This window comes from Tamandua tetradactyla, chromosome 7 (genome assembly GCF_023851605.1).
Source record: "Tamandua tetradactyla isolate mTamTet1 chromosome 7, mTamTet1.pri, whole genome shotgun sequence".
NCBI lineage: Eukaryota > Metazoa > Chordata > Mammalia > Pilosa > Myrmecophagidae > Tamandua > Tamandua tetradactyla.
Window position 1 is genome coordinate 14,779,808 of NC_135333.1, and position 17,176 is coordinate 14,796,983.

Sequence of the window (17,176 nt, forward strand, 5' to 3'; positions counted from 1 at the left end):
TTCATCATCATACCTCTTATGGGTTTTACTTCTATCTCTCCCTCAGTGACAGTTTACCTTTTCCTAAGACCAGGAGCAAGAAGTTTTTACCCATTTCCCAGGGACAGATAGATTTTATTTTTATCCTCTCCCCAAAGGAGTGAACCTTCACTTGGGAAGGTTTCTTGCCCCTGCCCAAGCAACTTGAGGCTTTTACATAATATATATATTAAAATCTTGTACTTAGGTGTGGGGTTGTGCCTGTGCAGAACCTGGACATAAGCAGTCTCTCAGGTCTCCTGCCTTGCTTCCTGACTTTCTTGTGAGCATCCTGTGGAAGCCCATGGAAATGTACTTAAGAGTGAGTAGAGACACATCTTGTGTCTGGGACTCCCAGGGGTCCTAGATTGTCACACTAGCCCACACGCTAAGAATCCATTAAAATTTTGGCTGCTTTCTTCTTACCTACTTTTGTCATTGGCTGTTTCTTTTTCCCATGCTCTGCCAAAGATGAAACAGTTCAAGTGCTCTGTCTCCCTTCAGAGAGACATGTTGCCCTTTGGAATTCGATTCACCTAGTTGTCTTGTAACTTCGGCTCTCTGATTGCCTCAAGAAAAATTATAGCTTTGTAAAATCATTTGCCTTTTTTTCGTTGTTGGGGGAAGCTAATGTTCTTTTGTGGTTTCCTGTTATCTGGGAGGAAGTGGAACTCTCAGAATTTAGATCTTGAAATATTTTTCTGTTGAATCACGTAAAAATATTTGGGATTTTTTTCTGAGCATTGTCAGAAGGGAGCCTTTTTGAGCAGAGGGTCAGCATTTCTGTGACATAAATCTTTAAACACTGGGGTATCTGTCACATACTTGGTGAGCCAGAGTGGCTCCCTAATAGTTTTCTGTTTATCATTTCCCATCTTTAACTTTGTAGTTTGTTTATGATCCTGAGTTTATTGAATTTTTCATTAGTCATTTTGTTCCATTATCAGACTATTTCTATTTCTGTGAATTATGTCTGTGCTTTATATCATTCTAGATCTGTTTTCAGGTATAGTAACTAATGAAGTAAGAGGTTTTGCCATTTCCTTCATTCCTTTTGCCTTAGAGCCTGAGCAAAGATTAAATGCTAATAATTATTGTGGCTTAATTCCAGAGCAGTGAGATTGAGAGAAAGGAAGGTGAGGCATGGAAAGATGGGAAAAAATGTGAGACAATATGTTAACGAATTGGCCACTGCCCCTGGGAGATAATTTCCTGCACTTTAGATTACATGAGCCTATCCTTTTAATAGCTATTTTAGCAGCCAAATCCTAAAAATTCTAGGGCTTGACATGTCATTGGACTTTAAGTGGCAGGAGAGCCAGTGACTTAAGGTGTGTCCAGTGAGCCTCAGGTGACAGAACCAAGAAGGCCAACATGGAAACAGTGAACTCAACAGAAGCTGAGGCAAAGAAAAAGGGATTGAGGGTCCAGAAAAGAAGGGCTCTGAGAGAATCTGATGAAGCCCGTAAGATATGTCTGATACACCTGCCATATAATAATATTAAATAATGTCAGCCTCAGGGCCAGCCCTTGAATGATGCTTCATTATGGTGTCTCTTCCGTGCTACATCTCTTTCCTTCCAGAGCCATGCTTATGAGCATACTTGCAAATGTCCCTTCAGTTGAACATCTATTTTCTTTTCTTCATTCTCCTCCTGGAATCTCTATATTAGCTTCTTCTCCGCACCAAACAAGCATGGCTGCTATACTCTCCTTCATGCATGATACACCCCAGTCAGAGACAGCTCCTCAGTTCTCTCCAGCAGCTTGTGCAATTAAGCATTTACTTCTGTTTTTTGCACATTCTTTTACTTTTGCCATCTATAGTGTAAGTTTATTGCAAGTTGGCTTCATGTCTTCTGTGGAAACCCAGCAAGTTGTAATAAGGAAAGAACACTAGCTAGAGATCAAGAGATCAGGGTTCATGGGCCAACCATGCCACCTGCTAGTTACATGATCTTGAGCAGGACAAATAAACTCAACTTCTTTATCCATAAAATAGGGATTAAATACCATGCAGAATATTTATAAGGATCAAATGGCATCATGTGACAAATTTTTGGAAAGACATAAGCACTATGTAAATCTAGTACAGTATTATTATTATTATGATTAACTATTTTATAGTCTTGATATCATGGAATCAAGATATTGGTAAGATGAATGGAACCTTGAAAGATCTCTAATACGAAACTACAGTTTTATAATTTAAAAATTGACAGCAGAGAGGCCATTTTAAATTAATCAGAGCAATTATATTGAGATAGTATCATTTTCTCCTAATTTCTAAATGTAGAAACTGAGGTGCTCAAGGTCATCTAACTTTCCCCAACGCCACATAGCTAATATGTGGCATCTTGGAATATATGGCATTTTGGAATACAGGGTTGTCTGATACCAGAGCCCATGCTTTTATCCACAGTGCTGTGGTGCTTATCTGCCATTTCCTAGTGAACTAGTATCTGAACCAGGCTTGGATTCTGGGTCCCCTATTTCCTAGTCCACGAAGCTCCTTCACAGATTTTTCACATTCCAATTTGCTAATTACAGAATTATATCTCAGAGGCAAATTCTGTTCTAGGGACTTTCTGGCTAATGTTGTGTCTCAGAGATCTCGCCAGGTTACAGCAAGACTAAATGGCCTTTTAAAAAGATTTTTAAACTACTAATGGAGTATAAGGTGCATAGTGGTTAAGATATGCAACTTCTGGATCCATCTACCTAGGTTCTAATCGCAGCGCCACCACAGAACCTGCTGTAGACTTTGGGCAAGATCCTTCACCTCTGGGAGACTTAGCCTCCTCATCTGTGAAATGGGGAAAATGATAGTCCCCAGCTCATAGGGTTGTTGTAAGACTTCAATGAGTTTATAACCTGCCTGGCTATATAGATATCAATATATGTTTTTGTTAAAGGAGTAGGTTCTTAGGTTTTATTTTATAGTTCAAACTTAATAGTTTATCAGTATTGTATTAAAAAATCAAAAGTTTTACTACAATAAAAAGTTGAAAGAAATAAGTCAAAGGAAAAGAAAAGCACAATTGAGCAAGTCTAATTTTAAAACTAAATAGGCTCCACTGATAGGTAGAACTACATAAACCTCACTTTTATCTCAGGAAATATTCTGTTTTAGGCTGTTTTTGTGGCGTTTTGTTCCAAGGCAGATAGATGTTCTTTACCTGACTTGGGAAGGGAAGTTGAATGTGCCTGTCCGAGCCTATTGGCCAATGAAAGGAAGAATTGCTGGAATTCTCCTCAGCAGCAGGGGTGCTGCTTGAGTTGATTTGGTGTGTATGGCCCTTGAGTGGTAGTGCTTCATTTTGCTCCCTCAGCTAGCTGATGTTTCACAAAATAATGAAATCTACAATCAGCTGAACATTATGAACCAACTCCTTTGTTGTTTTTGACATTTCTTTGGTAATTTTGAACAAAATAACTTCTGAGGTGATTACATAAGGAGAACAATGCTTTATTCTCTTTTTTTTGTATTTTTTTTTGGGGGGGTGCATCGTCTGGGAATCAACCTGGGTCTTCCACATAGGAGGCGAGCATTCTACCACTGAACCACATGTTTACCCCTTATTCCTTTTTAAAATTGTTTTTCTTTGTTTAGTTGAATAGTTTTCATATATTTAGGGGGAAGAAATAATTTCATGCATTGTTTTGGCCATGTGTAACATGCAGATTGCTGGTAATTGAACTTTAGCAGATTAAAGAGAATTTTGGCTTTGTGATAATATCTGGATAGATAGTGATATTTTCTTAGTTTTGATTTTCTAGAAATTAATTGACTTAAATTAATAGCTATTTTCCATGTAATAATTTTTTATGTGTATGAAGGAGGACAAAACCATTTTCCTCTTTGTCATCTATGAAAAGTTTGCAACAGTTTACAGACAAGTGTTTTAAGGCTATTTTCTTTTTTACAAATATAGAAAAGCAACATCAGAGTGACTTTTCAGTCACTCTTTCCCACTAAATGCAAATTTTCATGTTTATATGCTAGGCAAATGAATCATTAAAAGAAAGCAGACATCTAGCTAGCTAATATATTGCTGACTCTGGCTGCTAAGTGAAGCTCAAACAGTCATTTGCAAATGTGGGTACAGGAATGGGTGAGTATTAAGATGCCAAATGTGCTATTCATAATGAGCTGTTTTTATTTTTATATCTGCACTATTTATCTGCTATATCTTCGTCTTATTCTTTGTTATACTCCCCTCGCTTGTACATTACTTTTCCCTATCTCTTTTACTTGGTTCTGTTGCTTTACCTCTTCATTTCAAGAATGCCTACTTGTGGCCAGATTCTTATACTGAAATGGTGTGCCTGGGGTTGGTATTTTACTAAAATTCATACTATTTGGCTGCATTATCCAAAATCTGAGCTTTGAATTATGAAACATGGAATCTTAATCTAACATCTAGTTTCCAGAGGTCTCTGGGTTCTAATAATAATAAAAAAAAGATAAAGGACACTGAACTGTCTTGGACTTTGTATTGTCTCAATATTGATGTTTTATGCAAACCAGATCAGTGCTGAAGAAGAAACAAAACACAGCTGTACTCAGTCATAACTGATTACCTATTTTAGACTTTGTTATAAAAAGAAATGCCTTGTATTCAGCTTGATTCTGTAGTATCGTAGAAATTTATTCAGGAAAGTTGGTGAATAGAAGAAATCTTTATTCACTGACCCAAATCTTAATTTATACTCTGTAGGTAGCATTTGTATATATGTCTAGATTAATAGTACCAGTTTCCAGGGTTAAAAGAGGCTCTTTCAATATTAAAGTTATTAAAACCTTTTATTTCCAATTCTTAAACAATTTCAATTTTATAGCAGTTAAAATAAATCCACAATGGTTTGTAACTGAGATATAAATTCGACTTTGTAGTAAATAATTCATCATACTATACTCAGAAGTGATTTTTATACCTGTATCAACAATGTTTCTTGAGGCTGAGGGTTTGAGTAAAAGATAGTTGGAGGAAGACTGGAAATTAGGGACATATGAATATCTATACACCACTGGTTATAATTTAAGTATAAAAATGTTGTAACCATCTGAGCAGCAAAATGGCTAAGGTATGCACTTGCCTGTTATTATAGGTATGGGGGAGATTTGTTTGACTTCATAGATACTGGATTTATACAAAGGAGATATGTCAAGCAGTAAATATGTGGCACACTGCCGGGATGTGTCTGCAGCCAACTTCCTGGGGTGGCCTTCCCCTCAGATACTCAAGTGTTGCATTCAAGTGTGTCAGTGCCGTGTGACACAGTGCCAGCCAACTTTCATGTCAGGTCTGTCAGGGTAAAGTCCTGATTTTGATAGATAACCTAATCTGTAGAAAGAAAGACCATTAACAATTTTTTAGGAAGTACAGCCATAAAAATCCTTTCTAATAATGCATGAATTTTACCTTTCTTTTTTTCCTAGAGAAATAAATCACATTACAGCCTCACTTATCACAGAATCGTAAAACATTTAAAGTTATGGCTGGTTTCTTCTTCATGGGAAAAAGCCCACTGACCTTTTGGGACCACTTTAGAATAAATTCTTGAGATCACATAGTCTTTTCTATTTATAAATGTTTGGCTGTGTACCTCCACAGTTAGAACGATTAGGTTTTTCCTGATTTGCTTGGCACATCTCCAGCAAAATAGTCCATTAAAATTCAAATACTTTCCCAATAATTGATCAATTTGTATTAAACAAGGTACAATTTTAATTTTATGTATACTTTAAAGTCTGTAGAAAATAATGCAACAAGGGACACTTCTTTTGATGCAAAAGGATGTTTTATAGTCTGCATTAAACAATTTTCATATTTTCAAAGTAGTTTCCTCATTGTCTTTGGTATAGGGAAGCCCTACCATGCTTTATTTTGATGTAGAGACAAGTGTGTCTCCATGACTACATATTTGATAAGCGATGTGACTTTGTCTCAGTGGCATTTGTACATTGATGGGGTGAGATAGAATAAGGTAGGTACTTGATTGCTATTTGACATGTAATAATTCTTATTTAAAAAAGCGAACAGAGTGAATGCCTGTTGAGTGCATTCGATGCCGTTGTGCCAGTGTTAGTGAAATGGGATCTTTCATTCATGTTACCTTTTTGTAATAGATCAGGTACCTATTTCTCTGCTAAAGATTTTGTGTTGGTTCCTACAAAAATCATTTTAAAAGATTGGGAAAGGACACATAAGATGGTGTGCGTGAAGTTGCCATATTTTTGTGCTGTTGTATTGAAGAGTTCCTGGGAAAGCTTCAAACCCCCAGCCAGTAGCTTTACCGGGCAGCCCAACTACGTGAATGTGCCCGAATCCTCCAGTCGGAGTTTTCCTCCTCTCATTTGTAAGCTATTAATGAGGCTAGTACTGTCGGTCAGGAAATCTAGAACACTAGAGAAATATTATTAGGAAGAATATAGTAAAAATAATGACAAGATAGAAAACAAATCCTGTTCAGAGCCGGAGATTATATTTGGCTTCTGCTTGCTGTGTCTGTCTATTTCTATAAATGGTCTAGAATAGAAACCGGATGTTTAAAATCTCTCTCCCTTTCACATGCTCTCCTCCCCCTCCTGTCTTCCTTCCTTTTCAGTATTAGGCTTACTATTTTTATTATTTTTTATTTATATTCCTGTTTTCAATATTTGCCATTTGTGTGGATAACACATTAATTTTTAATGAAATATTTTCAGACTCTTGGAACTCTTGGAATAGCTGAATCATAAAAGAAAACTTGAAATTGATTTAGACGCCAAGACACCATATAAACCTATTACAATTGTGTTATTTTTCCCACTCACGAATGGCAAATGGTTGCTTTAAAAGATGACATGTATTTAGAATTAAGTCTCTTATATTTGTAAGTGTATCTGGGTTGTATAATTTTTGTGGCATTGAGGGTAATTCAAGCACCAGTCTAGTTAATTGTTTTTATGAAAGAAATATAAAAACAATCTGGTAAGCAGCATAGTGCTCTCCAATAATTTTCCTTTTATCTGGAAACACATATTTTTGACAAACTACATTGATGATAAGGAAATTTGATTGTGACTTAAATTGAGTCTTGGGCTTAACTTTTCACTTTATTTCGCCTGAACTTACATTCTAATGAAGGCACTTGTTTCTTTGGGTAGTTTATTTTCTCCGACTGGAAATTGTTTTAAATTTGTATTTGTAAAATTAAAATTAATACTGGAAATTATTTAGACAATTTCAGATTACATGTTTTCCCAGAATTACACTATATAGTCCATTTTGAAACTGTAGATTAATAAGAGTAGTTTCTTCCAAATGTTTATTACAAAAAAGATGGACATTCAAGATTTAATACTTACAGATTTTTCTCCCATTCTCAAATTATAAGGATATCACTTAGATAATTTTTATCTAATGTATCCTTAAAAACTAATAAATAATTGAAGGAACCCTGCGTTTCTTATATGAGCCGAATTGCAGAGAATGGCATTTTATGGAACCAGAAGAAACCTGAAAGATTCTGCTATCCCCACCTCCACACACGCGTAGATTTTAATAGAAGAGGAAACTGAGGACCAAAGAGATAATGTGACTTCCAAGACTATAGTCCAGATAATGACCAGAATCTCTTTTCTGACTTCTTGTCTAGTGTTTTCTACTGTACCCACTCAATAGTTTATATATTCCCAGAAGTGGGGAGTTGGGGTAGTACTAGTAATCAAAAGGAAAATACTAAATGGAGGTAGATAATTAGATGTTTAGCAGAAGCTGTCTTATCCTGTGAGATTGAGACCAGAAACTGAATGGATAATTAAAAGTTCAAGTGATATATATGTTGGGCCAAGACTTTTTCTTTGTATATGAATTACCTGATTTAGAGTATCACATAATTTTTCCTGGATAAACCATATCTACAATGCATCTTTTGTTGTACCCGATTTTGGCTTCCTTAAACCAAGTGAGGACATAAAAATGTGTGAAGCTGCCTCCATGCAGAATTCTCTATTTTGATACAACCCTGCCCCCATTAAGTCTCTTGCACGCCTAATTTGACAGACTATTTGTTTAAGGAAACTTACCTTTGTTGCATATTTCTATGATTACCGGAACCTCGCTGAGCAGATGTATGAGATGTAACCCTTATCTTTGAGCACTCAGTCAAGAGGCTCTTGCCTCTGCTAACTACACCTGGAATACTTTCCCTTCTTTGCCTGAAGATCTCTTACTCTCACCTCTTCACTGAAGCCTTTCTTGACTCCACTTTCTGCATTACTCAGCACTTTACTCAAACATAGAGGACACCGCAGTTACTCTTGGAATGCCCGACTCAGACTGGGAACTCCTCAAGAATAGGAAGCCCCATCCTAGTCGTCTTTGTATCTCCAGCAGAAATCACGATGCCAGGCATCTAGAAGGCATCCACAGAATGAACCTGCCGTCTTTCTTGTCTTCTAGCTCATCTTTTTCAGTCTCCTAAAACTGTAAAAGGGAAAAAATAGTGAAACAAAAGCAGAACTTGATGTATATGTGGAGCACTTAATGTTTTATGACCTCTCATTTGGAAAAATTACTCAATATATGTTTGCCTAATTACTGTCCTTAAGTAATTTAAGTTTATCACTATGTAATGATGTGCATCCAGTGAGCACTCGGTAAATATTAGACGCAATTATTAAATATGCTTTGGTCTCATTAAAACCAGAATGGCTCCCTCACTCCAGTTAGGCCATTTAAATACTCATTGTGTTATTAGTTGTTTCTTGTTTTCCAGGGTCTTTTGGTCACATTTAATGGAGCTGCTTTTTAAGATTGTTAACAATTACATAAATGACTTTGACTTTACAAATTTTATTTATAGACAGTCAATAGGAATGCACCGCATACTTTTATAAACTTTTGGTTTCCCCAGTGGCCTGGTATATTAAAGAATGAAAATTTTGTGAGATTTTTAATCAGCTAGATTTTACTTTTTTATATAATGCTAATAATTTTTGTGTCATAGATGAAGAAGATAATTTGAAATTGAAGCTGGGAAACCCTTTCTCCCTTTACATGGCCAGTCAGAATAGCTCTAAGAAGACGATCCTTCGAGGGAGGAAATCTTTTCTTCTTCAAACCAAATATACTTAACTTCTATTTCTCCTCCATTTTAAAATAATGCTTTTTGTGACCCATTTGAAAGTGGTCTTCCAATTTTTCCAACAATGTGGAAGTGATTCAGTTTTATCGCATGCCCCTTAAAATATAGTTATTGTTACATTTCATATTTCTTATTTTGATTATGCCCACTGTGCTCATCGGTAGTGTTATCTTCTGCTTGGGTCTGGCTGGATCATATGGAAGTCCTGGACTGCTTTTGACTCATTGCCTGGAACAGGACGGGGGTCTGAGTGACTGCAGGTTGAGCAGCCTATTAGTCTAGGAGCTACAAACAGGTCAGTGTTGGTGGAGTGGAAGGTGGGAAACAGGAAGTGCATTGAAGATCCATACCAGGAAGCTAGCTTTTTGTCCTGTAGGTGTTGGGGAGCTAATGAAGGATTTTAAACAGGGCATAATAGCAAAATTATATTTCAAAAACTCTCTCTGATGGAAACTTAAAGGATGAATTTTAGGGAGCCATGTGGGGATACCAGTTAGGAAATGATGGGTGCCTGAAATAGGGAGGAAGAATAGAGGATGGATTGGAGAAATATTTAGAAGGTAAATTTGTTTAGTGACTAATAGAGCATCTGAGAGGTGAGGAAAAGGGAAATCTAGTGTTATTTTTTTTCCTAATTGTTATTGTTAGTATCTGTTCCTTTGATATATCCCAATGACACTCTTTTACTGCTCTATAGGATGCCTTAAAAGCCCATTCTTTAAAAATCTTATTTGTTGGTCATGTGTTCTTCAGGTTTAAATCTTCCTGATGCAGGTCTACATTTTTATTATAAAATTTTTGTATCCCTTATTACTATAACCATTCAAACTGAATTTATTGTTTTTACAATAAATATTTTAAATTCCAAGAAATGAGTCTCAAGGATTGTATCAAAAGAGGGATTGTAGATGATTATTGATCATTCTTTTTCCAACTTCTAACAATGTAGAGCCTTCCCCAACAGTCAATTGGGCTGATCTCTCTTCCCCTCCACTGTGACAGAATTTTCCATCTATTCAGTTCATTTTTGAAACAGGCTTACAACAGCTAGCACTGTCCTTGGTCCTAGATAAGAGTCCTACCCCAAAGGACAGAGACTAAAATAGATAATACAATGCAGTATAATAATATGATGATACTTTTCATTTACAGACCCACTACTTATGACTCCAGACTCAAAAGAGAAAAGCATTAAAAGTAGTCAGATATCCAAAATGCCCAATATCAGGAGATCAGTTACATAAACTGTTTACATAAATTCCCTATAATGAACTTCTAGAATGTCATTAAAATAATTTGTTAAGAAAAAAAATCGCTTGTTGAAAATAAGTATTTATTAACATGGCAAAATGCTCAAAATATACTTCCAAGGGGAAATAGTGTAAAAACAGTACATATTATAATATTCCATTTTTACAAAAGAAAAAGCATATAGACAAATAATGTACACATAAAATATACTCTAGCTTGCATATCCCACACATGTGAACTCAAATTTTGCCCTATACCAACTTGTCTGTAGAACTCAGCACCGAAAGACTTCATATGCACAAAAGTGCTGCTGCTCAGTATAGGCATCGTTGAAGATGCGATAAGAAAGGAAATGGAGGACATTTATACCATCCATCTCTTAGAAATAATGTAGCAACCTCTATTGATACTTAGTTCTGCCATCCAAAAATCTTTTCCCGGCAGTATTCCCACTCTGGAATTTTTTTCCTCCTTTCTTCTCCTCCCAGCCCCTAAGTGTGTATTCAGATTTCTTATCTTCTCATACTTTTGGGAACCCCTCTTTTATGCAGAATAATCCAATTCTGCATAAAGTATATGTACACTTGCTTACCTCAAGTGTACATACACTCAAACTAGCTTGGATCTCAAGTAAGAAATAAATTTAACATGTTAACCTTGTACACTGTGCTGGTTTGAAATGACGTATGTACCCTAGAAAAGCCATATTTTAATCCTAATCCCATTTTGTAAAGGCAGCCATTTCTTCTAATTCCTATTCAGTATTTTATATTTGAAATTGTAATTAGATCATCTCCCTGGAGATATGATTTAATCAAGAGTGGTTGTTAAACTGGATTAGGTAGAGGCATGTCTCCACCCATTTGGGTGGGTCTTGATTGGTTTACTGGGAGTCCTATAAAAGAGGAAACATTTTGGAAAATGAGAGATTCAGAGAGAGCAGCAGATGATGCTGTGCTCCCATGTGCCTTCCAGCTGAGAGAGAAGCCCTGATTGTGTTCGCCATGTGCCTTCTCACTTGAAAAAGAAACCCTGAACTTCATCGGCCTTCTTGAACCAAGGTATCTTTCCCTGGATGCCTTTGATTGGACATTTCTATAGACATGTTTTAATTGGGACATTTTCTTGGCCTTAGAACAGTAAACTAGTAACTTATTAAATTCCCCCTTTTAAAAGCCATTCCATTTCTGGTATATTGCATTCCAGCAGTTAGCAAACTAGAACATACACACACCCATGGTGCATGCGCATGTGCATACACACACATATGCTAAAATAGAGTTTAATTGAAACAACACTTACCCATACTATGGACTCTGTAGCCCATATTTCTATTTTTTCCTCCTCTTGAAAAAAAAATCTGATTGTGACCTGCTAAATTAACTTTATGGCCCACTGTTATAGTTTGCTAAAGCTGCCAGAATGCAACATACCAGAGATGGATCAGCTGTTTTTGGTTTTTTTGTATGCAGTATGGCGGGGTCACATTTCATTATTTTTCCATGTGAGTATCCCGTTATTGCTGCACCATTTGATGATTTTGTTTGTTTGTTTGTTTTGTTCTGGGAAGTGCATGGGCTGGGAATTGAATTCAAGTCTCACGCATGGCAGGCAAGAATTCTGCCACTGAACTACTCTCGCATCCCCGGATCAGCTTTTAATAAGAGGATTTATTTAGTTAAAAAATTTAGGCAGCTAGCTTTCATCTGAGTTTCTCTGCCACATGGGAAGGTACATGGTGACATCTGCTGGCCTTCTCTCTTGGCTTCTGGGTTTCACTGGCTTTCCCTGGGGTGATTCCTTTCTGCATCTCCAAATGTCTGGGGTGAGCTCCAAGTGCTGAGATGAGGTATGTTGAGCTGCTGAGCTACTGATCTCTCTTCTGACCTCTCTCTTTTAAGCCTTCAGCTAATTAAATTAAACCTCATTCATTGTGGAAGGCACTGCCCTTAGCCAATTGCAAATTTAATCAGCCATAGATAAATTTTACATACTGATGAAATTCACAGTAATCATCACCTGGCCAAGTTGACACCTGAATCTAACTACCACACCCACTATTGGGTTATGATTCAGAATTTGAAAAATTCTACCAATGAAGGCTATCTAATGACCATAAAACTTCAGCATGCCCCTTTGAAATCTCCCTTCTCTCCCCAAGCAGGTCATCAAATTATTTCTTCCAAGTTCTAGTGAATAAACTTTTCTGTATCTCATTATACCTGTTGCACATGCACACAAGCATATACATACACACCAGAATGATACATTATGCTCTGTCTCTGGGAAGTGGTATTATTAATGAATTTTCTTTCTTTGCACTTTCCAATAATGTCTAAGTTTTCTGCACTGAGCACGTGTTTCTTTCATAAAAGAAATGTAAACATTAAAAAAAAACTCTTCTAGGAAACTTTCCCCAACTCCCTCCAAACAGTTACATCACTCTGTCTTTTTTTTCCATTTGCCCTTTTGATTTCTCTATCCTGCACTTACCTCATTACCTTGTGATGATCTGTTTTTATCATCGTTTCTTCCTCGTTGTCAGACTCTTCCTCTTCGGTTTCTTTGGTTCATTACTGTCATAAACCTCATCTTTGTAATGAGATTCTTAAGCTAAAATCTATAAATGGTCTTTGGCCCTCCAGAAAATGTTTGCAAAATTTAATATTTGTTCATTTTTAACTGAGAAGCAGATTTAGTTATTTTTTGAGTGCTAACATTATACCAGGCAAGATTCTAGGTACTGATCCTTCATTGGACTCAAAACACTTAAGAACCATGGAACCGGTGTTCTCTGTACTTGAACCTACTTTTTTGTTATTTGCTTTTCTTCTCTAGAATGTACCAGAAGGTGTGGACCTGGTCTTTCTTGATCACTACTGATTTCCTACTACCTCAAACAGACCCTGGAACATAGTAGACACTCAAAAAGTGCAATGTTTTAAATGATTAGGCGTTATGAGGTAAAACAGACATTTATTAGTATCACATATTTTGAAGTTGGTTAAATTGATGAGCACAAAGTAATCAAAAGCATTCTAATAGTCTGGGAATTAAGACTGGGATTTATGATTAGTCCTGCCATTAAACTGGCCTTGGAGCAAGGTTCAGTTTGGCACCTGAGTGGGCATCTTTTCCTTGTCAATCAGGATATACCCCACGGTGTCCCTCCTGACTAAAATTGCAGTTTTCTGCCGAGTTGAGGTCCCACCGCAGTCAGCGGGATCAGGACGCCCAGAACTCCTGGCGCTTAGTCTGCATGTGGCAGCACTCTTGTTTGACTTCCCTTTTGGCTCCATTTAATGTGGTTCCTTTTGTTTTTGAAGGTACTTTGTTCCATAGAAACCAGATAGGGAGTTGTTTAAATGTAGGCTTGACGTCTTAATGTAACATATTGGCCCACTGAGATCTATAAGAGTGTGAATCACAAATCCGCCTCTGTACATTTCTGATATAGTGTGAATGTTCTGGATGTAAGAAAATCCTGTTAAGAATGATCAGGTTATCTCATTTTGCCGTCAATCGTATCTTGAAATGTTAAGTTGGTAGAATAACTGCTGTTCTTGGGTAAATAGATTCACTCAACTGCAACAAAATATTTTTAAAATCAAGTAATTCAGTCTGTAACCTAAATTGTGTTTGGTTTTATTTTCTTCAGACTGTATATATGACTGAATCTGCATGTTTAAAGTTCAGCTTTGTGTGTGGTATTCCTGTGAGAATTCCAGTGCATAAAATAAGTTATTTACAAAAGCCAACCTGAGACCGATACTATACAGCAGTTTAGCAGCAAATTTCTACTCTGGGTATTTAACAATAATTGGGATCTTTCTATTGGCTTTACATAAACTCAGATTAGTAGTAAAATCTAAGTACCATTCCATTTGGCAAACTCTTACACTTCAAGCAGTCACAAATTTGCTTCTGATTGTGCTTTTCATTCGCACCTAGCTCAGATTTTTGCCTGATGCTTTTTAAAATCCTCTAATTTACATGCTGTGGTAAATTTAAAATGAGGACAGATGAATGCTGTTAAACTTTTCTATTTCACTGATGAATATGGTATTTTGCTTCAACTATCTGGCTGTTATATAGTCAATGACCTTTAAAATATGAAACATCGTTCTTTTCATATACACTGTGCAAGATGGATTATTAGTATTGTCTTCCGTTTGAGATAATGATTCTGAGACACACAGAGGGCAAGCAGAGCTCCTGGAAACTAATTTCAAAGACACTAAAATTCAGTTTCCTGTTCAAAGGGCTCAGACCTACTCAGCTGGGCAGAGAGGTCTCTCCCACCTTGGTTTTCTTGGGGCTGTTTCTTCTTCCTCTGTAGCCCCCCAGTGCACCACACTGGATGTTATTGTAGGACTGTCTGTACACCTGTTTAGGATTGTTAGAACTTATTTTTTAAGTTTAAATAAGAAAAGAGATAACATTTTTTGAGTGGCTAATATGGACTTAGCTCCAGTTAAGTGTTTTTAATATGTAATCTTTTATTATTATTTGTAATAACCATCTTGTTCTCCAAAGGATCAAATAGCTAACTTAGTTAATAGCCATGCTTTTTCTCCCATCCCACACTATGTTTCTGGTTAATAAGATCTGAGCTCCCACTCGATGGTGAGTGGCTAGAGAAAAGCCACTTTTTTAAAAATTTGTCCCTGCACTTGCACTGTGGGCAGCACAGCACTCTGCACTGCTGGGCCAGTCATCTATTTAAGATTTCAACAAACATAGAAATGTGCCAGCCAGCACACTGGGAGACTGGGGTGGTCAAAGACAACTTCCCAAAGGAGGTGAAAATAAATGCTTAAAGAAGTGACTTGAATCCACCATCACATAACTTTGTGACAGTCTTCACTTTGGTTTTAATAACCAAAAGCAATAATGATATTTAAATTATGTACACTACCTAGGATAAAAATGCCTCAATTCATAAGATAACAATCTAGGGCATGTTTTTAAAGAGAAGTACAACAGTTTTAAAAGGAGGAAATCTTTCTATTTCAGAATGAAGGATTGAAAACATTAAAATTGTAACAAAAAATGTCAGGGCAATTTTGAGGTTTTATTTTACCCTAACATGAAAAAGTGAGTGAGTTGCTAAATAGCTTTTGTTTTACTTTTATCTATCTTAGTCATAAAACTGTATTAAAAGACTGAAATCTCTAGCATTAATAATGACCCTAATTTAAAATGTCTTCCTTCAAATTCAGCTTGATAGAAAGCCAAGCTCTTCTTACTGTATCTCACTCTACACAAACCCAATATATTAAATCCAAATTTACAAAATCGTTGTGGTCTTGTCTTCACTTGGCGATATAATTAACTATAGTCAGTTTCCTTTGTAATGCTTGTAAATGTGGTCCAATTTATTAGAACCTGGGTCTCCAGCACAGCAGGTGAGAATTCTGCCACCAAGCCACCAGTACACCACCCTAGAACCCTTTTTTATGTGCCACATTTTAAGTGCAAAGTCCACTTGGTAATGTTATGCAGCAAGCCAGCAGTTTCTAATTTGTCAAAATAGTTGTGCATATATATATATACACACACACACACACACACACACACACACACATACCTATGTGCCCACACCTATTATACGTAAAATCATTTCTTGAACACCTTTTATGTGCTAGGCACTGTCCTGGGCCCTGAAGAAACAAAAAAATAGGTCAGATGGTCTCTGCTCTCAAGAGGTAAGGGCACTGATGACTGTGCTTGGAGCCTGAGGAGCTCATTGCAGCGGCTCCATTCTGTGACCTCCACAGCCTACTTTTCCCTCTTCTAATTCCTCATCCATCTAATGATACAGGATCATGCAATGTCTTTCAGTGGAAAGCCCTGCCCCTCCGCTTCATCTCTCTGGGTTGGTTTATAATTAGGTCTAAGAAGAGTAGTCAGGTTCTCTTTTCATCCCTTAATCCTGACCTGACCAGTGGGGAAATTCACATATTAACTCTGTGGCTGTCCGGATCATGCAGGTGACCCAAGGTGGGAGGCTGCCCAGGTCATTGGAAGCTAAAAGATGTGGGACCTTTTAGGGGATTGTGTTAAACAACCTGCAGATATATAGTCATTTGATAAGTTTGGAGATATAATAGCAGAGTAAATAGATTTTTTTAAAAATGGGTATCCCTCATTTTAATGCTCTAAATCGAAAATCTGCTTACAGAAAACATGGTAGGAGAAAGCAGAGCTATTAGCTTTGCCTATAGTTATTTTGATATAAACAGAAGGAAAATTTTTTCTTTTTTTTTTTAAATACCTATATGCCTAGTTCAGAGGGGATCATTCCCAACATTAAAAACAAAACCAAAAAAGGGGATTATCTGTTACTCTTGTTTTTTGTTTGCTTTTTTTTTTCCTTCCTTTTCTGTTTTAAGAATAGTCTTCCATCTTTAGTCTTTCCTTCTTATTGTGCTTTTCTTAGACCTTTTACTCTGTTTATATTTAACTTTCTATTACGGAATTGGACTTGAAGAGCCAGTGTTCAACCTGTATATCTTTTGGAAGATGATATAGTCTTATTAAGTGTTAAACATACTCATCACACTGTCTTTTAAAGAACATTTGCTTTTTTTTTTTTAAGGGTCTTTGTGCATCCATCTAAAAGAAAAAAGCAAATAAATCTGCTTTATTTAGATTTCAAATTCTAGGGAAGCAGATTGTTACAGAATTTGCAATGATGAACTTCCAAAAGAAAAACCTGAGTGGAGAAATTGTAGGTGTTTATCACATATGCCAGATACAGTCATGTGTT

General features: G+C 36.6%; 1 protein-coding gene across 12 annotated transcripts in view; it reads left to right on the plus strand.

Moving 5' to 3' along the window:
- Nucleotides 1-17,176, plus strand: part of SDCCAG8 (SHH signaling and ciliogenesis regulator SDCCAG8) — a 319,229-nt gene that overhangs the window by 257,602 nt on the left and 44,451 nt on the right. The window contains exon 17 of one of the 12 annotated variants that reach the window (XM_077168478.1): nt 4,025-4,125. The exons of the other annotated variants lie outside the window; for them this stretch is intronic. Coding sequence (XP_077024593.1) covers nt 4,025-4,040 — 16 coding nt within the window. The 3' untranslated portion in view covers nt 4,041-4,125. Of the gene's footprint in view, nt 1-4,024; nt 4,126-17,176 lie in introns of those variants that run through there. 12 annotated transcript variants of the gene reach the window in all.